General features: G+C 36.7%; 1 protein-coding gene across 5 annotated transcripts in view; it reads right to left on the bottom strand.

The window, feature by feature from the left end:
• tnr (tenascin R (restrictin, janusin)) overlaps positions 1-27,333 on the bottom strand; it is a 267,509-nt gene that overhangs the window by 90,624 nt on the left and 149,552 nt on the right. For all 5 annotated transcript variants that reach the window (XM_038289296.1, XM_038289300.1, XM_038289299.1 and 2 more), the window contains 3 exons: positions 16,629-16,748; positions 16,355-16,498; positions 12,381-12,496 (listed from right to left, as the gene is read on the bottom strand). In XM_038289296.1, coding sequence (XP_038145224.1) covers positions 12,381-12,496; positions 16,355-16,498; positions 16,629-16,748 — 380 coding nt within the window. The remainder of the gene's footprint in view (positions 1-12,380; positions 12,497-16,354; positions 16,499-16,628; positions 16,749-27,333) is intronic.

Raw genomic sequence — 27,333 nt, 5'->3', positions numbered from 1 at the left:
TTGATTATTAACATTTGCAAAGAAAAAAAAAAATCCTGAGTTTTACTCTTCAAACTCATTCTAAGGGAGTACTGTATACATTTCATCATCATCAGTTCTCAGGAAAAAAAAAAAAAAAAGTTCCCAGGAAAAAACTTTCAGGTATTAGGAAATAAGTTGTCAGCTCTCAGGAAATAAAAAAAGTTGTCAGTTCTAAAACCAGTAAGTAAAAAAACTTTTAAACAGAGAACTTACCAAGTCAGAACTGAATGTTCTTTTCAATTGTCTGAATTGTACAGTAACTCGTAAGCATTTTCCAGTAACAAAACTGATTACTGCCACTGAATCAGTCATCAGAAACACTACATGGCAAAGGCAAAAGTGAAAGAACTTGGGTTGAAAGTTACAGTTGCTCTCTCTAGTGCAAAATTGCCCTCTACTAACATTATCACACAGGTTACCTCTAGATAATGATAAAAACATTCCCATTTTGCCAGCAGACATAGGCAGATGGTACATCTGAAAGACAGGACCACTTTAATTCCTAACCTGACCTGTCGGACCTCTGCCTATCAACCACATACTGTACTTCAAATACAGGGATAACTGTTACCAACAGAAACATGAGTGCACTATGGCTTCCCCAGTTTTGGCCATTGTTGCCAATATCTATATCGAGATGATGGAGAGTAGAGTACTCAGCACATACAAGGAAACACAACCATCTCATTAGTTCAGACAAGTGGTTGACAACTGGGTCAAAATCCAAACTCAGGAAGTTGAGGCATTCCCCAATCATATCAACACATTGAACAGAAACATCAAGTTCATCAGGGAGCATACCAAAAAAAAAAAAAAAACGTGTTGCCCTTTCTGCACTCTGCTGTGCATAACAAGGACAATGGAAGCCTTAATTCTGAGGTTTACCCGAAACCTACCCATACATAAAGGCCAATACCTTCATTTTGACTTGCATCACCCACTGGAACATAAGCTTTCTGTGATCAGAACTCTGAGTTAACAGGCCAACAGTATTCCCTCAATTACAGAGGAGAAATAAAAGGAAAAATAAACACCTTAGGAAGTCGCTTGAGGCATGTGGTTATTCGTTAACTGGGCATTTGTGAAGTCGGCCACAACAGTTAGTAGGAAGAACAATGCTGCTAGAAACACAGCATAAAACAAAGGGATGCAAAAACATTTTCATATGTGTCAGGAATTTCAGAGAAACTCAGAAGGATTTTCTGCAAGCACAACATAACGGTGAATTTCAAACCTAACAACACACTCAGACAAAAACTTGTTAAAGACAGGACACCCAAACCTAAGCTGAGTGGCGTTGTGTATGAAATCCAGTGCAGTGAAGAATGTAAAGTTTCTTATATTGGAGAAACCAAACAATAACATCAACGCATGGCACAGCATAGCAGAGCCAGCAGCTTTGAAGAACTTTGAAGACCAAAGTGCTCAGATTTTGGACAGGGAGCACATTTGGATTAAAAGAGCCACCAAGGAAACTATCTTTGTGAAAAGAGTAAAGCTGTCATTACCACAGAGGTGGAAGACTGCGGTTTTAGCTTCCAAGCATTTATAATTCAGTCATGGAACTTATTCCCAAGTTACATAAACACTCCCATTATGATTCAAAAGACCAATCAATTGTACAACAATGGGCTCCAACAATCCAGTTGAACAAAGGGTGGCTATTTGATTAGTGTCTGACTTGGAATATGTGCAGCAGGATGGACCTCCATGTTGCTTAAATACAACAACGCTCGACCTAGATTTTGCTCTGGTGCGAGCCAACATAATTGACTAAGACTCCTGGATTTCAAAACGTCCTAAAAAAAACTGTTTGAAATACAGGTTTCCTTCAAATTTAAGCCTGTTTGTGGTAAGTTCTTAGAAAAAACTCTGTCCGTTCTCAGGTGTTTGGAAAAACAAATAGCTCTTTTTCAAAAGAAATTCTGTGAAATTGTGACCACCTGGATACATATTGGAGTTTAAAAAAAGCAATGCTGCACCCTAACTGCAGGGAGCGTTATCACAGATCCTTCCTCCCAGCAGTTCTAAGACTATAAGCACCACTATTCCAAATAACCTTAATAAGTTGTTACATTCATGCCGATGTTGCACAGTTTCTATCTTACTTAGTTAAATAACATGCTGCTATCATTTTGCACATCTCTGATGTTGCTGCTATTTTCAAATATCCATTACTGTAGAAATGTCCATATCTTTATATTAGTTATTTATTCTCCAGGTGCAGAGTTTTATATTGTTAAAACACTTTATAGCACAGTATTTTATTATTTATGTTTTAACTTTTCACTAGTATGTTATTATTCTTTCCTGTTTTTCTAAGTTGCACATTTGTGTGACCATTTTCTATAATCTTTTTGCTGCTGTAAACACCAGCATTTCCCCATTGTGTGAAAATAAAGGAATTTTCTATTCTATTATATTCTATTCTATTATATTCTATTCTAACATTCTCGCCTTAATGTTATTTTTTTGGGTGGGGGAGGTCCTACGAAGCAAAATGTATTGATTTTTAACCATAATTTTTGTCACTGTTGTCCACCATTTCTGTCCAAGCTGACCAATCTGCATTTACCCATAATGACTCATAGGAAATGGAAGACCACAAAGAATATTCCAGATCCTGTACTTTTATATTGTTTTACTAAGCAAACACAAAATGGCTGAAACCCTTATATATATATATATATATATGTGTATATATATATATATATATATATATATATATATATATATATATATATATATATATATATATATATATATATATGTTCTATTACAATCCTTTTAAGAAAGAAACCAAACTGTATATTTTGTAATTAAAAAAAATCTACATCTATCTATTTGGAAGTCAAAACATTGTGGAGTAATCTCCATATATTTTGAAATTCAACTCAAGATCCCGCCCTGCAGCCTGCCTTTCGCCTGCTGAGACATTTTCTGCAGGTGAAGCAATTATGCCATAAAATTGCGACAGTAGCAGAGGAGGATTATATCAAACGGTTCGGGTTTGTAACTACACACATGGTGAGTTTAAGTGGCTTCAATATAAATATATTTTTTGCAATAAGGAACTTCACAATCTAAAGGCAAAACCCAAACACAAATGTGGCAAAAATAAAAGGAAAGGGTGAGTTTCATGGTTATCCATTTCCCATGAGTCACTGCAGTTCAAAGCAAATTGTTCAGCTCTGACAGTAATGGTGGATGACGATGACAAAAATTGTGGTAAAAAATGTATAATTTTCGCTTTATATGACGAAAACTAAACTTTAAATAATAAGTTAGGTACAGTTTCTTTGAATTAAAAAAAACTCCAACATTTTTAGGGAATGATGCTTTTTCAAAGATCTGACTATGTTTTTCCTAATATCTGAGAACTGACAAATTTTTCATGAGAAATTGTAAAATCTTTCCTGAAAGATGACCATTTTAACCAAAGATCTGAGAACTTACAACCTTTTTCTTAATATCCAAGAACTGAAAAAGTTTCCTAATAGCTGACAGCATTTTCTCCTAATACCTGGGAAGTGACAAATTTTTCTAAAGAAATGTCAACTATTTTTTCAGAAATGATAAGCTTTACCCTAATACATGAGAATTTACAACTTTTTTTCCTGAGAACTCAGTATGTCCTTAAATGTATGACCTGCAAGAGCTTTTGCTTTAAGATCAGATTCTCATTTCCTGTGACCTAACACAACCATTAAGGGCAACGAAATATACTGGATGTTTTAAACCTTTTTAACAAAAATAAATAAATAAAATGAAGAGTGGTGCATGCAAAATGAATCAGCCCATTTACTTTCAGTGCAGCAGATTCTCTCCAGAAGTTCAGTATTCAGTGTGTTCAGTGATTCAGTGTTGACCTAAATGACTGATGATGATAAATAAAATCCACCTGTGTTTAATAAAGTCTCTGTATAAATGCACCTGCTCTGTGATGGTCTCAGAGGTCCTTTTAAACTGTAGAGAAGACCATGAAGAACAAGGAACACTCCCGGCAGGTCAGACATACTGCTGTGAAAAAATTTAAGGCCACATTTTGCTGCAGAAGGATTTCCTAAGGCTTGAACATTCCAAGAACATTCCAAGCACTGTCTAATTAACAATACTTAAAATGGAAGAAAGATTCAGAACACTGCAAATCAACCTGCTTTCACCACCCAAAAATAAACGTAGTCTAAAAAAACATTACTGTAAATAAAACAGCCTGCACCGCTATTATGTTTACATTAAAACACTGTACAAAAACATGAGAGGCATTGGGAAGAACCAGGCCTAAACAAAGAATTGCCACAGAATGAATCATTATATTGACCATTATAATCCACTAAAATTATATTTCAAAATTTACAACGGCGACAGTATGTGAATAAAGTACCTGCTATTATCAATTTGGGAATTCCATTAGACTCATCCATTGTCGTTGCTCACATTTCCTGTGAAAAATCCCCCTGCTAACACCAGTTATGATATCCATGCTGAGATTTATGAGGATATCTTCTTCTGGCATAACAGTATTGTTATGATTTTGGCGCTGCTGGCTGTCTTTATTGCTTATTCCCTTAACCTATTTAGATCTGCCCTGTTCCTTATCAGGTCCATCATTTTCAGTTTCCTATTTAAGCTCCCTGTTTCCCAGCTATCAGGACCTTAAGTGTAGAGAGTTTTTTTTAGCTTAATTTTAGTGTTGTGATTGTCTGATCCTGATCTGTTTCTGTATTTGGAACTTTGAGCTTGCCTGCACCTCTCTGATTAGTTTGCCTGCCTGTCTTTGGACTCCTGTCGGATTCTTCTCTTGTTTGAACCTGGACCTGTCTCTTGACTTTGCCCTTTGGATTATCCTGTCTGCCTTCGTCAGCCCGGATTTTATTTCCTGTCAGCCCTGCAGCCTTTTCGTCTGGAACTCTCTGGCAGCGTCCACTGCTTCTCTTTCAGTCGACCGGGTAGAATCATCTTCGCTTTTTGGGAAAAGCACTGAACTGTAAAACCAAGTTAATGACTTGCACATTCATAATCATCCTCCGTCAGATTACCACAGTCACTAACCTGTGTTTCTCTCCAATAGCCATTTCTGCTTCAGACACCCTATCTGCTGCAGATCTTCCTGTGTTTCAATAAACACTTTTTAAGTATTCAAGACTTATTCTGGGCTAGAGCAAAACCACAAACCTTTGAAATGTGGCACTCTAGACATGTACTGTAAGGGAGTAAGTTTTAGGGGTCTGTTTCAATAAGCAGGTTTAACAAACTCAAACTAGAATCCTCAACTCTAAATAGCCTAAGGTTGGAAAATCTGACTTTATATAAGTTTAAGGTAAGGTAAGGTAGTTTAATCAACTCTAAGTAAGTCCACTCAGAGTTGAACACATGTGTAAATTATTAGTGGAGCATCAATTCAATGAGTCACCTGACGATGGGCAAGTGCCTGTTTCACCCCACTGGAACTAAATAATTCAATGCAGAAATAAATAAAAAAATGGTGATTGTGTTTAAAAGACAGAGCGACAGCTTTAAAGGAGAGGAAAATTGGGAAGGAGAAGATTGCTGCTTGAGTTAATACGTCAGTTTATATGAAAAGTCTAAGGCAGGCCGTTTTGACATGTATTAAAGGCATTCTTCTCTCTGGTGAAAATCACACTCATAGACAGAACTATAATAGATTTTCTAAATGACATTTTTGCTGCAAAAACTGAATTTCAGAAAGTACGAAACAAAATTTTACAAATAAAAATTATGGATTATATGTCTAGAAATGTTTACACATTCGACCAATTTGACATTTATCATTTATCTTTTCTAGACATCCAGAATGTTTATTCCAGATGTAAAGAATGTCATTTTGCTTCAAATGTTGATTTTGAAGAGGAAAACATTTTTTTTTCAGATATCAGGAATACATACATACATTCAGTCAGTAATGAATATCATAACAGCCTGCCACAGATTGTTTTAACCACAATAACATTGCAGGGAAATTAGAATATATGTATTCTATTCAGGTAAGGTCACCTGTCAGAAAGTGAAAATAAACTTTTATCTAAAAAAACAAAACGTTAATCTAACAGGTAGGACCTGTGTATCATGTCATGGGGTTCCTCCTTATGTTTATTCTGTCTTCCACCACATAGTAAATACTGGCTGTTTGCAGGCACTTCAGATCTTATCATCACATTAAATTGACTTTTTTTGCAGCGATCAGTCCCATAGAATGGCTTCAGATTGTGCCTCCTACCAGTAGGCTCACTAGGTTCCCTCAGTGATATAAAGTTCTGGTAAGTATGTATAGTGCACATTGATAAAGTTATGCTTTCATTCTCTGTGAATTAATGTAAATTATTCTTTAAAAAGCCCGCAAAACACAGAGCAACAGCGCTACAGCTGCAAAGGAGAGGACGGGGTTCATGTTCTGCAAATATAAATTTAGAAAATATATTAAACATACCACAAACAAAAAAAATCTCTTATCCAGTCAACTGAGTTGTGAAAACCTCTCGGTATAAATATTTCATTCTCTGTGAAATATTGCCGATCATCCTTTGATAAGATCCTCGTCAAAAGGACATGCAATGTTTGTTTTTAAAACCTAATGTGTCTCACGGACCTATATTATTATATTTTTTTTTGCACAAAAAAATGACGAGAATCGGACTAAATTAGGAAATAGAATGTGATTGGCTTTAAGGAGAGTGATAGGAGAGGACACTGAGTTTACTGAACAAACCTGGTCCCAACCAAGTAAGCTCTGGGTAGAATGTTACTCCAGCAACTGAAAAAGAGGTTGAGCCTTTGTGAATCAGAAAACTGAATCCCAAAACCCAGTTTCCCATATTTCAGGTTTAGAAAACTTTTGAGTTTCCCAAACTCACCCGTTCACTAAATTACAGCGTCTGACCAGGAGATGATGCTTCTCTTTAGATCTTAATGTCCACAAATGACATAGTGAATATTTTAGTGCAAAGATTGATGTTTAAAAAAGAATTGTAGGGGACCACCCAAGGACCAACCACGGGCTCATCGAGAAGGGTGGGGAAATTTTGAATGGCTACTGCTGTACATGGATTAGCTTCTGTCAGTGAGCCCTAGGGCTGTTGTGGCTAAAATGTTGCTTGCCATCATCAATGTGTGAAAGTGTGTGTGAATGTGTGAAAGACTGAATGTATTCTGCAGCACTTTTCAGTCGCCTTTCTTGAAAAGTACTATATAGGCCATTTACCAATTACCATTAGACTATATACATTTTGATTGACTGATTGATTTCAGAAAATTCTGTTCAAGTTGATGTACCAAATTGTTAGTCATTAGCTAATTCTGTAAATATGGAGAGAAAAAGTCCTAAAGCTAAATTCAAAATATCTCTAGATCCTGCTCACATCAAATTATTTTTATTTAGAAGCAACGTTTGCATTAACATCAGAGTCTTATTACTTTAGGGAAACAACATACTCCTTTTGTTTTCAGTACTGCTGGTTTGTGTATGTCACAGCTGAGTAGCAAGAATATCATGAAACCTATCAGGGGAGAGGTAGTGGATAAAAGAAGAAACCCTTTCACTTAAATTGTGAGACAGAGCCATTGCTGTGGCGGAGCACTTAATGTTCTGAGTGCTCCTCATGTTTTAAATGTCACTTGGTATTGCTGTGAGCCAAATAATGGAGAAACCATCCACCCCCACTGTCTTCCTCCATCCAAAGGCTTCTGAAAGACTGAGGTTGAAGGGGAACTCTGTGCAGTTGTGAATACAAAATAGCATTCACTTTCACAGAGATGAAATAAAAAACATAATACATTTATAAAGATCTACGGAACATATTCAGTTAAAGATTTAAGCAGTATACTATGTACTATAAACACCTTTTAATTTGAATTCAGACATTTTTGCATGTATTACTGAGGATGCTTCAGTGTCAACAAATGCTTAAGAAAGAGTTCAGTTCCATATTTTTTTTCTCTTTTTAGCGCATTAGAAATTTAACAAAACATGGAAAAACAAACAAAAAAGTGTGTAATTTTCCAAAATAAAGTTTTAAAATGGCTAAAGGACATGACTCTAATACTGTACAGTATACCATATGAAGACAAAGATGCAGCATGTGCTGTTTATTAATGCAGCAAAAAGGTATTTAAACCGTTGAAATGTCTTTTTCTGTGTGGTTTCTCTAAAGGCGGCCATGTACTGTATGATTTTTTGCAGTTTTTGGGCCAATTCTCCGCTAGTGCAAGAAATTTTTGGATCAGGCTGAGTTTCTGCCTCATCATGCCTCCTACATTGTGTAGTAAATGGTGAATGGCCTGAATTTATATAGCGCTTTTTCAAGTCAGGAGACTTTACCAAAGCGCTTTACACTACATTCAGTCATTCACCCATTCACGCACACACTCACACACTGATGGTGGCAAGCTACATTGCAGCCACAGCTGCCCTGGGGCTCACTGACAGAAGCAAGGCTGCTGTACAATGGCGCCACCAGGCCCTCTGACCACCATCAGTAGACAATGCAGGTGAAGTGTCTTGCCCAAGGACACAACGACGCTGAAAGTCGGAGCCGGGGCTTCAACCTTCAATCCTTCGATTTCAGAGCAAACTCCTACATCCGACACCACTGTCGAGGGGTGATTAGCCTCTCACAACCACCTCCTGATCAGGCATCGTAAGGTTGGGAGTTAATCAAACATGTGTGAAATTCAGTTGGCCATGGTGGGCTATTCGTCGGCAAATCCTGCTGTTGAAGCAGAGCTACAAGCGTCTTCAGGCTGGTTTACCAGAACCTCGCACACTGCGCTTGTGCAAACAAGGGAGTTCTTCTTCTAGATTGACGAATCCGACCAGCGGCATCTCTCGATGCTGAGTGTCTGTGGTTTTTTGAACATGAGCAGTTAGATCGCATCAGAGCGTCGGGCCGTACAGTGTAAGAACATGCATTATGAGCTGTGAACTTTTAAACCCTGCAGATTCGTCGTACAGTTTTATCTGTAGCTGAGTACAACAATTTACAATATCATTCAGTGTATGCCCACATTTGCAGGACATGCACTGCACTGTTTTCTTTTCCTAGCAATGTTGGTCCCAGACCTCCTTGTTGTCTTTCTTTCTTGCTGTTTCTGTGTGTGTTATGAGAATTTTGTGTTGCACAGGCCTAAGCATTCATGCCTAGTTCCATTACAAGATAGTCAAAATTCCCATTCCTGCTGTTGGATTAAATCCACAGGGGGTGGGACTGCCAACCCTTAATATGATTTCCCCTGTGGATGTACTGTAGAGAGGAAAAAAAGAGAGAGAGAGAGAGAGAGAGAGAGAGAGAGAGAGAGAGAGAGAGAGAGAGAGAGAGAGAGAGAGAGAGAGAGAGAGAGAGAGAGAGAGAGAGAGAGAGAGAGAGAGAGAGAGAGAGAGAGAGAGAGAGAGAGAGAGAGATGCAGTGAGTGAAGACGGAGTGGAAGAGATGCACAAGATACAGAGAGGATGCAATGTAGTAAGAAAGAAAAGAGGTACAGATACAATATCAAGCAAGAATGGTCCATGGACTGTGTAATCAAGAGATCTTGAGAACTGTTTAAGAGGGGGCAGATGCCAATGGAGCATTGGGAAATGTGAGGACTGAAAGGAGGGGTATTGCTAAAGCCACTGAAACCATTTGTTTAAAATGATAAATAAACACAAAAACATCTCAGCACCAGATTTGGGGCTTAGTGCCAGTCCATAAAGAGGACCTCTCTCCTGAGAACACCTTAAAGAAGAAAACCAATTATTGTGAGGGGGAGATTATAATTTGGAGTCGATCAAAGGTTAGAGGACTTTAGCTTCTGAGCTTTAAAGCTGACCTTGATATGATTTTAGAAAGAAAGAGAGAAATGAGTTTAATGGTTTATCCCTTTAACAGCCAGTGTTTACAAAACGATCAGATTGTCCAATTCCAGCTAAGCTTTGTTGTGCTATCCCCATATATATATATATATATATATATATATATATATATGTGTGTGTGTGTGTGTGTGTGTATCCTTCAGGACTACTTAGGTTTATACAATGAAATGATTAACACTGCACTGTTCTAACGCTAATATGAATTCAGGCCGGATTAGTTGTTGATTATAAATCAACTCTTCAAGTCTTGAAAGTGAGATTCTGGATCCTAAATGTATTTGAAGAGTTCATTTGCAAAAACAGATAAATTTCATTTTTTAATAAAATGAGCTGAGGCATGTAATTTACTATTTGCATGCCACTACTAATATTAAGTATGGGTTTTTGAAAATGTATAAAAAGTTATCTGTTTTTGCAACTGAAAACTTCCTTTTTATTTCATGTCAATAAATCAAAAGACAAACAAAAACACAAAACAAACAAATAAATGAAATTCAGATGTGTTTAGCTTCTCTTTAAGGTCCCCCTAATCTAGCTTACTTTATTGTCAGGGTAAACATTTTTCTATTTCTATTTTAAGTATAATACCTAGCTATTCTCATGAAGTAAGACAATGAGGATTATAATGTGGAGGAAAAAAAGCAGTTTGTTACTTATTGAAACTTTTTTATCTATCAAGTTTGTCTCAATTATAGTTTAAGTTAGTGAAGAGATTAATTTTACTAAACCAAGGCAATAAAACTGACACATATCAAATGGACTGCAATAACTCTTAGCTTCTTTCGCAGGTAACATTAACATGCAATCTCTTTGTGGCAGCTACAGTAAAAAGTTTCTAGTTGACTGACGCATTAGTACAGAGTCGTTTTAAGAGGTTTTCCTCAGGTTTTTAAGAAACTTTTTATTCTTTACGAGGAAATTAAAAGTAAGTTATCATTGACAAAAATATTATGTTGTGACAATGCCACAGATGTAACCAGAAAAAACATTTTGACAGAACTATTACTTTGGGAAAACAATAAAGGAAAAAAAAAACTTTGTTTACATTGAAAATTGAAATCTTTTAGCTGAGAGTATTTATCACAAACCATATTGTAGCACCCTCTTGTAGATTTTGTATAACCAACACACCAACATTTTCTAGGTTTGGAGACTTGGACATCTGGTAACTCAAATGATGGAACATAGAGTTGACAGTTTACAGCCTCACAAGAAAATTTATGACAGTGTATGAGGAAAAACTATTACAAACAAAGCAGAGCTCTTCCATAAAAAATAAATAGGACTTTCCAGAATGGTCCCAAGGCTGGTCATACTGTGTCCATTGCTATCTAAGTCTTCTTATTCCACACAACACACAATACTCGTCCCAGGCTTATCAGTTTGCTATCGGTGGGTGTTCTGGTCTTTGTCACGGCTGCAAAAGAGGGCGCTCTGCTTGTGTGAGGATGACTAAGAGCTTGTGCTTACTACTTTTAAACAATGTACAGCAATTGAAAGACGTATTGAACACACCACCATTTTTGTCTGTAAATATATTTCTAAAGGTGTTATTGACATTTCATTTTCACCAGATGTTGCTAGTAATCCATGGAATCCACACATAAAAGGAAATCAAGCCATATATGTCCAGAAATCAAGTTATGTGTAATAAAGTGAAATGGCACAGGGAAAAGGTATCGAACACACTTACTGAAATATATAGACATTACAATAAAAAGCAATTGCTGCTGTTTTATTGCTTTTTATTGTAATGTCTATACTTCATATTTATATTTATCTTACCACTGTTACCTGTCATGTCCCGCACTTTGTCAGTTTTTAAATGTCAGTCTTGTATATTTCTTGTATATTTGTATATTGTAGAGAGTAAACGTAATTTCATTTCCCTTGTATGTCTTGTACATATGAAGAAAGTGACAATAAAAGCTGACTTGAAATCTTGTACAAAAGCCTTTGTTGGCAGTGAGAGCTGTAAGACACCTGCTGTATGGAGAAATTATTTGCATGCATTGTCAGGTGTGATTTTGGCCCATTCTTTCACCCAGTCTTCAAACCTTGAAGGTTTCATGCACCACTTCTATAAACTCTGATCTTTAGGGCTTTCCATAGCTTTTATTTTGGATCGCAGTTAGGTGATTGGCTGGGCCATTCTAGCAGCTTTATTTTGTTTCTCTGAGGCCAATTGAGATTTTCCTTGGCTGTGTGTTTTGGGTCATTTTCATTCTGAAATGTCCAACTTAATTTCTGGTCATGTAGGGTTTGATTTCTTTGTATGTGTGGATTGCATGGACATCTAGAGAAAAAGACATGTTAAAAGCATCTCTAGAAATATATTTACTGAGAAAAATAACAGCATGTAATACCTATATCACCTGCTGTACATGGGTTCAGTTAGTTAGTGAGTTACAATATCATAAAGAAGTGCTCAAACATAATATTTTTTTCCCCCAAATATAATGTAATAGCTCTAGTTCTTTACATTCGGTTTTACCTTGGGGATGAAGCTGATCTCCCATCCATCAAAAGAGTAGTAAAACGGTTGCCATTGGACTTCAACTGATGTCTCTGTGATGGATCTGAAGAGTAATCCATCTGGGTTTGAAAGATCTGAACACATAAATGAAGTCATGTTACTGATCTTTACATTATTACATTATTTCAATATTTCCTTGTATTTTACTGTTTCTTTGTTTTTTATATCATGAATGACTGTGTTAGCATATTTATTCTAATCTGTTATTCATTTTTAAATGATTTTCCATACCTATAGAGACTTAGTTAAAGTTATTTTTTGTTTTTTATTGAACTGATTCCTCAACTGATTTTACTAGAATTCCATGCAAGAGATTCATAACAAACAGAACAGAACATTTTAATTAGGGCAGTTTGCATTTGTATTCAGGCCTGATAAGCAATACTTTGTCAAGACAGTTTTTGCTGCAATTACAGCTGCAAGTGAGATACGTCTCTATCAGCTTTACATATCAAAGTGGTAAAATAAATTGCTTACACTTTTCATATTGTAAAATAACTACAATTTAAAAAGAGAGTGCTTTTAGGTTTGGATTTAGATTTTCAGCACATGAGATACAATCAGAGCCACTTTGAGCTTCCATGAATCAGGTCACTGTAGCCTCTGCCTCCAACTTCTGCCCAATCCTTTCAGCACCATTCCCTCATGGTTTCCCCTGCACGTGGTGGGCCCATTGGGAGATGGCCTCACTCCACCCCTTCGGCCCAACCACCAGGCACTCGCCAACAAACCCCTACCCCATGTTGATGTCCTTGGCTACTTCATGTACACTGATGTTCTTGTCATCATACGGGCTTTTTTGAACTAGTCCAGGGGTCTGCAACCTTTCATATTCAAAGAGCCGTTTTGCCCAGAGTACGACCAAATAAAAGTTGTTTAGAGCCGCAAAATATACCATGACTTTAACTAGAAAACCTTTTTTTTTTTAATCTTGTATAGGAAATTAGTTGTTGCCATCTCAAACAATCAATTCATCTATTTTTATGTTAAAACGTATAATTTTCAAGCTAATTCATAGAAAAATGTCTCTTAAAACATATTTCTGGTTCTTTTAATCTCATTCTTTTCCATCTTATAAAAAACGCTAAAGCTATTGATACCGGTATATATTATAGTAAATTATTTAGATCTTTATGTACATTTTAGCCACTATCAAGAGCCGCTGGAGAGGGTCCAAAGAGCCATATGTGGCTCCGGAGCCGCAGGTTGCAGACCCCTGAACTAGTCCTTGTCTGGGAACTGCTTCTGTGTGCATGAGACTGAATGGCCTTGTGTGTTTTTTCAGCAAGCATAGCACAGAGCATTCTCTACTGCAATGATGTCAAAAGTCTAAAGTTCAATATTGGACATTTAAGCAACTGCATCTTAGTCATTGCGGTTGATCCGATTCAGGACTTGTAATTATGGCCATCTGTTCTAGAGCTGTTGCTCCCTGTTCTCCATGGTTCACTTCATAATGAGAGTGACTCAACGGATCAACCGTGAGTCCCATGCTGCTTTTGAATATCCAACTTGAAACTAACTTAACAGGGGTAGAGTTTGCACTGCTGCTCAATATCTGTTGTGCATTAATATATGCAGAGATGAATCAATGTTGCATAAACAGAGCCGCCTTCCTCTCATTTCAGGGGCAGGTAAGCTTGAGCTAAAATTTAGTTCTGAAAATATTACTCAGAGAAGAATGCTAATATGCTAATATCCGGGGGATTACAGCCTGAAAAAAAATTCTAGTATCTAATGGACTTCTAATGTTAAACGAGCTGTGGGAAAAAGGTGACTTTTCCGTAAGATATTTTTTGCTAACATTTTTGAATATTAGTGTTTCCTTTTTTCACACAGTACTGTAGCCTCCTCTCATCTTCTCGCCTTTTTCTATGCTAAGGGAGATGCACAGGGGTGTGTCAGTCAGTGTCACACAGACTGTGGGCAGGTGGCAGCTGCAGCTGGGTGGTATAATTACACTACCAATGATTGTAAGTTTTTTTTAGCTGTTTATTGAGAGAATCTTTTTTTTTTTTTTTTTTTTACATTTCATCAGTAAGGTAGGCAAAAAGCCTATCAGCAATGTGCTCCACTAGTCTCGTTCAAATAAACCAGAGGCCACCTTATGTGAGACTGAGGAGAGACGGAGTAAAAATGCTGTCTATACCAAGACGAGACAAAAAGCCTAAAAATAGGACCAATCTCGAGTACTAGAACACTAGGAATGACCCAGGACACAATGGATTATGTTTCTTTGCTGGACTTTGAGTAATTCAAGGTTTCCCCCAGCAGAGCTGGAGGAGGTTTCTGGGTTGAGGGAAATCTGAGACTGCTGCCCCTGCAACCTGGTCCCAGATAAAGTGGAAGACAATAAAAAAGAGTAAGAGGAATATAATTTATGCAACTGTTAATGGCTTGACCTTTTGTGCTCCAAGTGATTTACTCTGACCTTGTTTTCTGTCCTGCTAATAAAAAACTGTAGATGAGATGGTGTGTTTACAATGTTAGTTTTTATACACAGCCACACATTGTGGCTGCTTCAGATATATATATATATATATATATATATATATATATATATATATATATATATATATATATATATATATATATATATATATATATATAATTTTAAGAAAATAAAAAGCTTGTCGATCTACAATGGCCAGATTTTTTAAGTACACAAGGCATTCTCTGCAGCTCCCGACGTTGCAATGGACACTGGAGTTCTACGAAAGATTCTAGCCTTACTTGTCACCCCATTTATGTGGATGACTAAGTTCAGTTTAGAGTTGTATCATAGGCTTCATATTTTTAAACTGACTTGAACAGTGAACTGTAAGATGCTCAAAACTGACAATATGTTTTAACCCCAAATATTTCATAGGTTTTCATAATTCATAGTTTTCAAAATTGTATACCAAAGGACTATAATTTACTAGGGGATTTCTAAAGGTGATAGTAGACCGTAAAGCTTTACTACTTAAGTGGGAAAATTTATTGCAAACCTAAATTTATAGATAAAAATTTATAGCTTAGTGTTTATGGGTCTGTCACATGAATTTCAAGGGAAATATATTAAGATCTGTGATATTAATGTAAGAAAACGTAAAAAAGACTCCAGGGGCACACATACTTTGGAAGGTGGAGTATTTACTTTCTACAGACTGAAACATTATTTTTTATTGTATAATGATTTTCTGCAACATGGCTTCATTGGACATAAATATATAATCATTACTCAAAAGCCCATTTTATTTCTGGAAGACACTAAAATTCCTCTTCAGCAGCAAATATGTTCATAAACATTTTTATGGATAGTTTTATTTCTCAGTTTTATAATGTTATTTCAAGACAATCGCCTAAAATATCTCAATTCTCAAATAAAAATGGTTCTATCAGATTTAAATATAATAAATTGAATTTATTACTCAAAATTTGACTATAAAATGAAATTGAATTCCCTTATCTGTGAAATTGAGGATGACTTTAGCTGTTCCGATGGGATGAACAGAAATATGATTATGCAGCCACCAATCAGCTGTAATAATGAAAAAGGTATTTATTTACTTACTTAGGGATTTGATAAGTCTGCACTCTTGGTAAGCATAAAAAAACAACTAGTGTGCCTCGTGTGGAAATCTGCCTGCTTACCATTAAAACCTGGCAGTGTGTGTGAGACACTGAGAAATCTTTACAGGTCATATCACAACCATACAGCATAAACAAGAAGCTTGTGATTTTTAACAAATTGGAAACAGTTTCTTTAAGGAAAAAAGGCAGGTGCAAATGCAGTACCTCAACTGATGCAATGCTGTCAGAACCTATTGATGGAAAACCTCTACAAAATAATTAAAAGTGCTATTTTGTCTTGGATTAAAGTGTAGACTGCAACAACTGCCCAGTGAAGCTTTAAAAAGGAACATAAATAAAGCAAGCACCACACTTACACGTCCAAACAGTAATACTAGAGGGAATGCTGATTGAGTTGTTGATGACAGCAAACACATTGATGTTGTACTCAATGCCTGCTTCTAGACCTGTAATAATCCAAGATGTTGTGTTTCCTGGGAGCCTTATTTCTAGTTGCACACCTAACAAAAGGGAACAAAAGGAAAGAACAAAGTGATGCAATGTTATTCTCTGTTGTGCTTTTTAAGGCACAATGACAAAACAGACAATGGAAATGCTGTTGTTTCTAGATCAAGACAGATCTATCCATACCTCCAGGGATGCTCGGTGTGTAGGTCACCAAGAAATCTGTCACCATCATGGACCCTTCCCACTCCAGCTCAATAGTACGATCTGTAACTCCACGTGCATTTAATTTCATGGCAGGTGCCACTAGTAAAAGAAAAACACAAAAAAACATGAATGTTGGTCTTGTACTAAGTTTTTATTGCTTAAAACAATTAATCTGATAGATATGGTTTAATCAATTATTGAATTAAATGTCAACGAATGCAGTAAACCATTCAGACAGCACAAAGACTCTAAAACATGCCATTTGCTAAAAGAATGAACTCAGAATAATAACTAAGCCAAATATATATATATATAAAACAGTTAGTTTTCCCCAAAGATAAGTCTTATTTATCAGTGAATGCTCTCTATTTCAATTTTTCTACTTTTAGTTAAACCCAACTGAAAGCCGTGAGAAATCTCCTATACAGCACCTTTTGCTTCCCAATGATTTACAAATAATCAATAGATTAATTTGTTAAACGGCTAATCCTAAAATTCATACCTAGATAATTTGACAGTGCAACAATCCACTAAAGTAAAACAAAATTAAAGGTTACGAGGTTACATCACAAATATGTATATATATATATATATATATATATATATATATATATATATTAGTGCTGTCAAAATCGCGTTATTATCGCGTTAACGCAAGGCCATTTTAATGGCGATCATTTTTTTAACGTGAGATTAACGCTATGTGGTTTTATGGTACAATTTTCCAAGTACATCCCGCTGCAGCCTGCGGGAAGGCGGGGCTATTTTCCCCCAGTCTATGCATTTTCCATAGGCTTCGAGAGCGGAGCTCCTCAAGGAAAAAAGACGCTCATACACTGGGTGACGCTAGTGCCTTTTCTTTAAGCCCCACCACCAACAAACAAGTTGAGTGTCTGGTGCCTAGTAGCAACCTGAAATACGCTGAGAAAACTGATTACTGAGGTGAAATGGAATCTGCTACGGCACTCTTGCTGTCTGTGTACGCCACAGGTCAGTATCGTGTGTGTGTGTGTATGTGTGTGTTTTCTCATTTTTGTTAAGAGGCTGAAAAGTAACTTTCTAGAGCATAGACTACCTCCATCTAGTGATGTCGGTCTATTGATTTTGATGTATTGATTGAAAATTGTTCATTATTACCTTGGTTAATTGACATCTAATGTTAACTCTACTACATTTTATAGCAGTAGGGTAAAATGCTTGTCTTTGTTCAAAAGACTGTATTAACTGTAAAGACTGCCTTTTACATCAGCCTGTTTTCAGGGCCTTTTTTTTGGCTACATATTTGTTATTTTTTGCTACATGCCTCCCCATCTTCTTGCCATATGTTTCTATGGCATAAATCAGTGTCTGTGACCTGTTTTCATTAAAAAAAAGAACATTGGCACAAACCTAGCCTGTATGTATTTTTTGTATGTCATCGAGAGTATTTAAGTGATTTTCAATCAGAAAAAAAATGTGTGATTAAAATGCGATTAATCGCGAGTTAACTTAGGCATTGATGCGATTAATCACGATTAAAAAAATTTAATCGATTGACAGCACTAATATATATATATATATATATATATATGTATATAAAAGTATTTGCATTATCCTTCTTTTACCCTTGTTAACAATATAATCTAATATACTGTAAATTTAAAAGCTAGTTAGGTTCATTGGTCTTTGTCATATTTTCCTTTTAAAAATGTGGATTTTTGAAGACAGGAAGAATTCCGCTTCAGTAAACTAGCTGTCACACTTAGAAATAATTGGATATGAACAGTGTTGGGTAAGTTACTTTAAAAATGTAATCCGTTACAGTTACAAGTTACCTTGTTTAAATTGTAATTGTAGTGTAACTTTTTTGATTACTTTAAAAAAGTAATGTAACTAATTACTTTTGATTACTTTTTGATTACTTTAAGGTTTTAATGAGTATTGACCCCTGTTCAACATTTAATTTTTGAGAACTGAATGTGAACCTTAAAAAAGCACTAAGCTGATAGGGAACTGCTGACAGGCAATCACAGGATGTCCACAAGAAGAGATGCCAGCACCAGGCATGTAAGATTTTCTCAGACTCCTCTCATCGGGCCATACTCTTTTCTGTTCCTCCCCCAGGCTCTACCATTTACGCAGTTTGCAGACTAACACAAGCAGATTCAGAAACCACTTCTTTCCTACAGCGGTCACCTTATTGAACTCTTCCCAAAGACCAGTCTTTCCTTCCCCTCTATCCATACCTTACTGTACCATCCCAACATTTGTACGGTGTTCCTCTTCAATTCGCACCTGTACAGCCCTACTGTATCTACAGACTCAAAGTTTCACTACTGCTCTCTAATTAGAGTATCTTAGTGGCACACATCAGATTGAACTATCTGGAAATTAAAGGTGCCAATAAAGTTAAAGCTGATATATTTTTCACATATATTTATTTATTCAAAAAATATACTGTAGTTGACTGTTTTAATTAGTATTTGGCTATGTACTGTAAAACAAATGGCTAATCTTTCGGCAAATCCAAATCTTTCGGTTGTGATGTTCTTTTTACATCTCGTTGCAGGTGAAGAAGCAGACTGAAAATGTTTTGTCATTGTCACCTTTCTATCTCCTCTTTCTTTCATCTTTTCTCTTTTTTATTTTTCTTCTGTTTTTCCTCTTCTGTTCTATTTACATTGCAGTGTCCATATATACTGTAAAACTCCATGCATAATTATAATATTTACTTTCACAAGTGGAGAAATATGGCAATTGCCATATTGCTCCACTTGTGAAAGTAAAATCTGTTTGGCTCTTTTTGCATCAAGACAATTATTGTTATTGCCACATTGCCAGACAGGAATAAAAAAAAAGAAAGAAAGAAAATGTTTGGGGAGGTAGCTTTAGGAATGATAAGCCATGAAACGATTGCACACTGCAATAAAAGAAAAGGCTAAAAAAAAACATTATAGTGACAACACTATAATAGCCATGTCAGACCAGGTCTAACCAATGCTTATCGGGCAGGTGAATGTTTATTTTACTTTGCAAGTTTGGTCTTATGTCATATTTTGTAAGCTCAAATCAAACCAAGAAACAGTTGTAACAACTCTTACTACACGCTCAATTGGGTCAGGCTTTAGTCCTTCTAGGTTTGAGAAAGTTCAAGAACATCAATTCACTTTTAACAAAGCATAAATCATGCCTGAAGGCTTAAATAGAAAAGAAAGTAAGTGACCTTTCTGAAAATCATGCCACACTCGGGCCACACTGTATCTAACATGAACTGTTCACATAGAAAATCAGCTGCTGAGATGCATATACATACATCCCCAGAAACACATGTAAAAAGAAAAAAGAAAAAAAAAAACTCAAAAAGCTTGGGCAATGGTGCTGGAAAAAAAAGTGTTTCCAAAATAGCTCCATCTGTGATCTCTTGCTGAGATTGAAGGATGCTGGAGGTGTGTCTTTTAGGTCAGAACTCCAATTGTCAGGGCATCAGTAAAAAAAAACAACTGTGGGGAGTGGAGACCTGCAGAGCCTTATTGGGTTTTACCATTAATGGAAAGATGGGATTAAGTTCTTATGATCTTTTATTGGAACCCTACTTTAAACATCCTGAACAATCCCTTTAATAGTATTGTCTGTCCTACAATGGTATGAGCTATAAGTAGTGCAGACAAGCTTATCTTTTAAGTTTTTATATAGTGTATTTACTTCTAAGCACGGTATAAAAAGGTAATCAAATATAACACATGTCCTTAAGAAACACTGACAGAATCTGATGCAGTCCAATTAAATATTGACATGTGTTCTCATAAGTAGATTTTCTATGTGTTCTTTACCTTTCTTAGTAACGCTAATAAATAAACATATATCTGACAAAATGCCTATATTTTAAAACCATGCATAAATTTATGTTCTTCTCCTTCCACACTCCATTAGGAAAACTGTTTAGTTAGTTTTTTAGGAGGCTGATGGTGCAGCTCATTTTTGCAAATTCAATTCTGTTCAATTAAAAAAATGCACTTCGCTGTAATAGCCTTTATATATGGATGTGACTGAGCAGTCAAACCACTCTTAAGCAATCTGACTGTGAAGAACCAGCAACAAACTAACAAATGAATTGCTTTAAATCATCCAATGCAAAGGCAGTAAAGTTTTGAATAGTATCAATTTCCTGAGAAAATAAGATTTGTGAATGCAATGAATGCAAATGCTGCGCATTAATGGCTTTGCCCAAAGCCAGTCTCCACACTTTAAATTAGGAATCAAACCATTAGTAGTGCCTGATAAACACTCTCAGGCTTGGTTTTAATCACTCATAAAACAAAGCCAAATCAAATCCAATCCATATTCATTTGACTTCCCTCAAGATGACATGGTTGTCAAACTCACCCTCAGAAGCCTCTGAAAACATAGAACATAAATATTGTGATAAAAGATACTTTAGGTGGCTTACTATACGGCTGTCATTTTACCACGTCACAAATACTGCACATTCCCGAAAGAAAAAGAACTCTACACTTGTAGCGGGAGGCAAGATTTCAAGCCTTAAACCTGAGTGACAGCAATGGATGTAAATGTGGAGGCATATGCAGGAGTGTTTACAGCTCCCATTGCCAGAAAGAACAAAGGAGAGGGAGGGAAGACAAATGAAGGACGTATAGAAAAGATGAAACAGTGGACATGAGCGCTTTTAGTCGGAGACCCACACAGGACAGAGGAGAGCGGAGAAAAGCGGATGAAGCCGGTGCGTGAGGAGAGTAAATAATTAGAAGGGCCAATGAGTTTAATGGTGTGATAAGCAACCTCTCACCCTTCTGATACAGGACACCACAGCACAGTGACAAGGCCTCCTATGGGAACTTTTGAGGCATTTTAGAAGCTACTTCTGCCCCTCTCTCACATGCCTGACAGATGGGCTCAGCTGTACAGCAGCTTGTTCATTTTGAAGCAGTGGCAACAACTTCTGCAACATTCGCAGATAAGATTTATTTAATCAGTCCAACTTAACTCTGTTGGGCAAAGGAAGGAAATAACAAACCAAAGGGAAGCAACAGAAATACAGCGGGGAAAAAATTTGTGATGAAATAAGGTCACCCTGCAGGCTTTGTGAGTCATCCACTCAAAAATAAAGATATAAATCAAGCTGAATGACAAGGACTGAATACATAGCTGAGAATGTATCATCTGTCAACAGTCCTGAAGCTAAAGTGTGTACAGTTTCTTTGAAGAGTAATGCAATATTCCAGAGTACCCATGAACTTTTAGAATCGTTTGAATATGACACAACTGCATAAAAAGTTGCAATGTAAATTTATTTTTAGGATTACAATTGGAGTTAATTTCAAACAGTAATAGCCTAAATGTTATTCCATATGCTTGCATCAAGTCTCTGAATCTTATTAGATGCTATCAGCATCCTATAGAAAAAAAAAAACAACAAAAACAAAACATAACCCTCTTAACAAAGACTTCAACAACCAAGGTCAGTCCATCATCAGATGCTCCATAGTGTAAAGAACTTCTGTTATTAACTGATTGAGTTTAGGCACCTAACAGTGTTTCTTGGATTGCTTTTTATCACATGTGTTTCAGAACATTAATCAAATCTGAATATAAGACAGGGATAAACTAAATATATGTTAAATACATTATTTATATCCTGCTTTATTCAATAAAGTAAAGTAAAAAGAGCTTTTAAACTGATCTGGCTGTGTGGGAAAAAGCAACTTCACCTTTGTCAAATCATGAATTAAAAGTTATTAAACTACATTTCTTAGCAAAGCCAATTTTACAATCCAAATCCAGGCCTGAAGATATAATAAATAATTGTAATTTAATATAAATACACCACACCATCCTGTGTCTAGGATTTGGAATGCCATCAAACCAGGATGAAAGCCTAAATTTACTGCAGCAGTGGCGAACCTTCCCAACCACAAATACTCATGTGTAACACATTCACAAAACCATTCCTGCCTGTTCCTGCCAAAAGACCTATATGCAGCCACATAATGTCATCCTGCCCCCCTGTTGCACTAGTAACCAGGTCTGAGCAGTTGCACCTGCAACACTATAGTTATCAAGAGTTGCTGTACCTGAGAGGAGCGCTTTATATTTCTGTCTCACACCTAACATAGAGCCAAGAGACTACCCAACATGGTGGTGATAGTGTGAGGGTTTTGAACTGCCCTGGCTGATTTCTCAAGAACCAGACAATTTGCTATAATTGATGGAGTCATAAATTGAGCTTTCTACAAGAAAATTTTGATGGTGAATGACTACCATTGGTGTAAGACCTAAAGCCAGTTACACATGGGTTATGCAGCAGGACAGGGGTCCAAGAATAACCTCAAGGTGACTTATACGTATATAGTAATACCTAAATGCATTTTCTCAAATCTGAACTTAGATCCATTTCAGGAACTGTGGTTAGACCTTGAATATACAGGTGCTGGTCATAAAATTAGAATATCACGAAAAAGTAGATTGATTTCAGTAATTCCATTTAAAAAGTGAAACTTGTATATTATATTCATACATTACATACAAACTCATATATTTCAGATGTTTATTTTGTTTAATTTTGATGATTACAAATGACAACAAATGAAAATCTCAAATTCATCATATCAGAAAATTAGAATATTACTGAAGACCAATAAAAACAAAGGATTTATAGAAATGTTGGCCAACTGAAAAGTATGAACATGAAAAGTATGAGCATGTACAGCACTCAGTATTTAGTTGGGCCTCCTTTGGCCTGTATTACTGCAGCAATGCGGCGTGGCATGGAGTCGATCAGTCTGTGGCACTGCTCAGGTGTTATGATAGCCCAGGTTGCTCTAATAGTGGCTTTTAGCTCTTCTGAATTGTTGGGTCTGGTGTATTGCATCTTCTTCTTCACAATACCCCATAGATTTTCTATGGGGTTAAGGTCAGGAGAGTTTGCTGGCCAATTAAGAACAGGGATACCATGGTCCTTCAACCAGGTACTGGTAGCTTTGGCACTGTGTGCAGGTGCCAAGTCCTGTTGGAAAATGAAATCTGCATCTCCAAAAAGTTGGTCAGCTGCAGGAAGCATGAAGTGCTCTAAAACTTCCTGGTATGTGGCTGCGTTGACCCTGGACCTCAGAAAACACAATGGACCAACACCAGCAGATGACATGGCACTCCAAACCATCACTGACTGTGGAAACTTTACACTGGACTTCAAGCAACGTGGATGAAGTGCCTCTCTTCTTTTCCTCCAGACTCTGGGACCTTGATTTCCAAAGGAAATGCAAAATTTACTTTCATCAGAGAACATGACTTTGGACCACTCACCAGCAGTCCAGTCCTGTTTCTCTTTAGCCCAGGCAAGACGCTTCTGACGCTGTCTGTGGTTCAAGAGTGGCTTGACACAAGGAATGCGACAGCAGAAACCCATGTCTTTCATACGTCTGTGTGTGGTGGTTCTTGAAGCACTCACTCCAGCTGCAGTCCACTCTTTGTGAATCTCCCCCACATTTTTGAATGGGTTTTGTTTCACAATCCTCTCCAGGGTGCGGTTATCTCTCTTGCTTGTACACTTTTTTCGACCACATCTTTTCCTTCCCTTCGCCTCTCTATTAATGTGCTTGGACACTGAGCTCTGTGAACAGCCAGCCTCTTTAGCGATGACCTTTTGTGTCTTTCCCTCCTTGTGCAAGGTGTCGATGGACAACTGTCAAGTCAGCAATCTTCCCCATGATTGTGTAGCCTATAGAACTAGACTGAAAGACCATTTAAAGGCTTTTGCAGGTGGTTTGAGTTAATTAGCTGATTAGAGTGTGGCACCAGGGGCCATCAATTTTGAACCTTTTCACAATATTCTAATTTTCTGATATGATGAATTTGAGATTTTCATTTGTTGTCATTTGTAATCATCAAAATTAAACAAAATAAACATCTGAAATATATGAGTTTGTATGTAATGTATGAATATAATATACAAGTTTCACTTTTTAAATGGAATTACTGAAATCAATCTACTTTTTCATGATATTCTAATTTTATGACCAGCACCTGTACTATCTCTGCTAGGAAGACCCACAAAAAAGCCCTGATATCATTTAACTGAAATAGTTAGATGGTAAGGTTTTTGCTTGTATTATTTGAACACTAATCACTAGTTAGAACAGGAAACTGTTCCTCATGAAAAATTCAAACAACCTCCTAATTTTTTATTACAAATAGAGACACTGGCACTTAGAGAAAACAATGGGATAAGATTCAAACCTGGAACAAACTATATTGCTTTGGCCTAGTCCAGTCCTGATAAAACTGACTAGATAAGAAGTAGGAACAATAAATCAGCAGCTATTGCCCCAAATCTACAGAGACTTTACAAAATAATGTAATTTCCTGAGGACCAAGGGCCTAATTTCCCAACGATTTATATGTAGGAAAGCAATTTCAAACTTGTTTTCGCATGTACAGTAGTAGCCATTCAAAATGTCTCCAGTTGATGGGGCCCTGGCTGGTCCTTGGCTAGTCCCCTACAATTTCCTTTTAAAAATCTTCTTTCTGTCATATTCTGTGGACATTAAGATTTACAGAGAAGAGTAATCTCCTGATCAGACCCTGTAATTCAGTGAAAGGGTGGAGTTAGAGTAAAAAAATATGCATGCCCATGAAAAGGCCAGTGGCTGGAAGTTGGAGGGGATTTTGCTGCCATACGGCTGGCTTTTGACTGGGGGCCATTTTGAATGGCTGCTACTGTAGAGTAGATCTTTAAATAAGTTGCCAAACAATTGAAAAGTGCAATTCAGCAGACAAGTGCTTTAAAACCTTTTTCAATGTGTTCCTTCATGAATATGTATATTGTATTCTAATGACACAGTGTGCATATTTAAGAGTGGAAGATATGCAAAGAAACTGCTTACCACTTGGAAAGTGACTAATCAAATCAGAAGGTGAGCGCAGTTTTTGTGTCTATATTGGTGGTTTCACACACAAACATTTCTGCTGTCATTGAACAAAGCATTGAGAGTAGTGATGTTTCATAAATTGTTACAGGCCTACCTTGGTGTGCAACATTTTGGCTGAAGCCGTTTTCTGAGGAGCTTGTGTTTGCTAAACCAGCTGTTTAAAATTGTAAATCTGACCAGGTCCCCTTCTCTGTCAAGAAGGGGGTAGAGGAATAAGCTGACAAAGTAGGTTTTTACAGGTTTTATGATTGATGTGTCATTATTTTAGTTCTACATTTATTAAAATTTTGATTTTTTTTAAGGTTTTTTTCTATGAAGTTGATAAACTAAAATAGACCCCAGCATCAATTCAAACACAGTCGCAGTGACACAGTCACGCTGCACACAACACTGTGTGTGCCTTAACTATCATTTGATGAAATCTGATTATACACTGTCTAAAATTAATGTACGTAGTTTGGTTTATGGTTAATGAATTCTTAAAATAATTTTATATAGTTTATTTGAAGTTTGAAGTGTTTTATTAACCTTTTTTATTGCAAATGCGATTTTCCTCTCTCCTGTGGTCTGGATGGAAGCATTGTATTTATAAATTATGTGATGACATTATCTAGCAACTTGTAGGACAGCCAATAGTAATAATTTTTTTTGGTGAAATGCTAAAAAAAGGGTTTGTGTCAGGAGTCACCCCCAAGTTTGATCCCTCACATCTCAGAATGTATAATGCATCAGATTTTGGCTTCAAACAAATCTGCTGCTGCAGCAAGAGATGACTCCATTGATTAGAAAAGAAGACTCCATTTCCCAGAGACTCACTAAAATGTAACAATTACAGATTAGACAAATATTACCTGGCCTGATAAATCTAAATTTTAAATCAGTTATAAAGATGATCTGGTAAGAACTTATATTCTGCATTGTATCATTAGATCATGCTATTGTGGGAGTGTATAGGTAGCTACTTACTCCAAAGAGAAACAAGACATTTCTTTCACACTCCCACAGGAGATTACATCATTTTCTTCTCTCAGCTGTTTCTGGGCAAAGCTTTTTTTTTTTTCACTAGGTGTCTGACTACCGTACTGTGACTGGGCAGGATGTAGTTGGGACTGTTCATGTCAGTAAAGCAGAGATGTCTCACATGTCTATTGACCAACACTATAGTCTTGCAAATAAACTCTGGTGGCTTGAGCGGTCAGAAATACCACTTTTGCTCAGTTGCTGCATTTCTTCTATAAATTGTCCTAGTGGGGCAGTCCTACACCAATAGCGATGCACTCCCCTGGTGTGGTCCAAGTACGAGCGTAAGAAAACCTTACGAGCACTTACAGCAGCACCTGCTCTGTTCTTTGCTATGACCCCTTCTCCCGTTTGCTCCTAATCAATCTTTGGTAACTTTCGTTACAGAGGGGCACTGACAGCTGAGCTTCTTGTGGAGTATGAATAGTATAAGGCAAAACAAACATTTTTATAATTTGCACAACCTCCGGAACCTTTTTTTTTTTTTTCTAGTAGGGTATGTAACAGCATTAATTATGTAGTCAATATTTCCTTGGCACAATTTGGGCCCCTTAGTTCCAGCTAAGTTACAGCCTCCCTGAGGAATGTCAATAACCATGGTCATCCTTCTATGACAACAGTGAAGCGATCCTCTGATAACTACTCCACAAAGGATACAACAAAATGTCATAACACTCGGATCATGTCAAGCTGGTTTATTAACTATGACAATAAATTTGCTGCATTGCAATGTCCTCAACAGT

The sequence above is a fragment of the Cyprinodon tularosa genome, unplaced genomic scaffold (assembly GCF_016077235.1).
Source record: "Cyprinodon tularosa strain WSP-4 unplaced genomic scaffold, ASM1607723v1 ctg267, whole genome shotgun sequence".
Lineage (NCBI taxonomy): Eukaryota > Metazoa > Chordata > Actinopteri > Cyprinodontiformes > Cyprinodontidae > Cyprinodon > Cyprinodon tularosa.
Note: the sequence above shows the minus strand (reverse complement) of the source record. Positions and strands in the feature narration are given on the sequence as shown.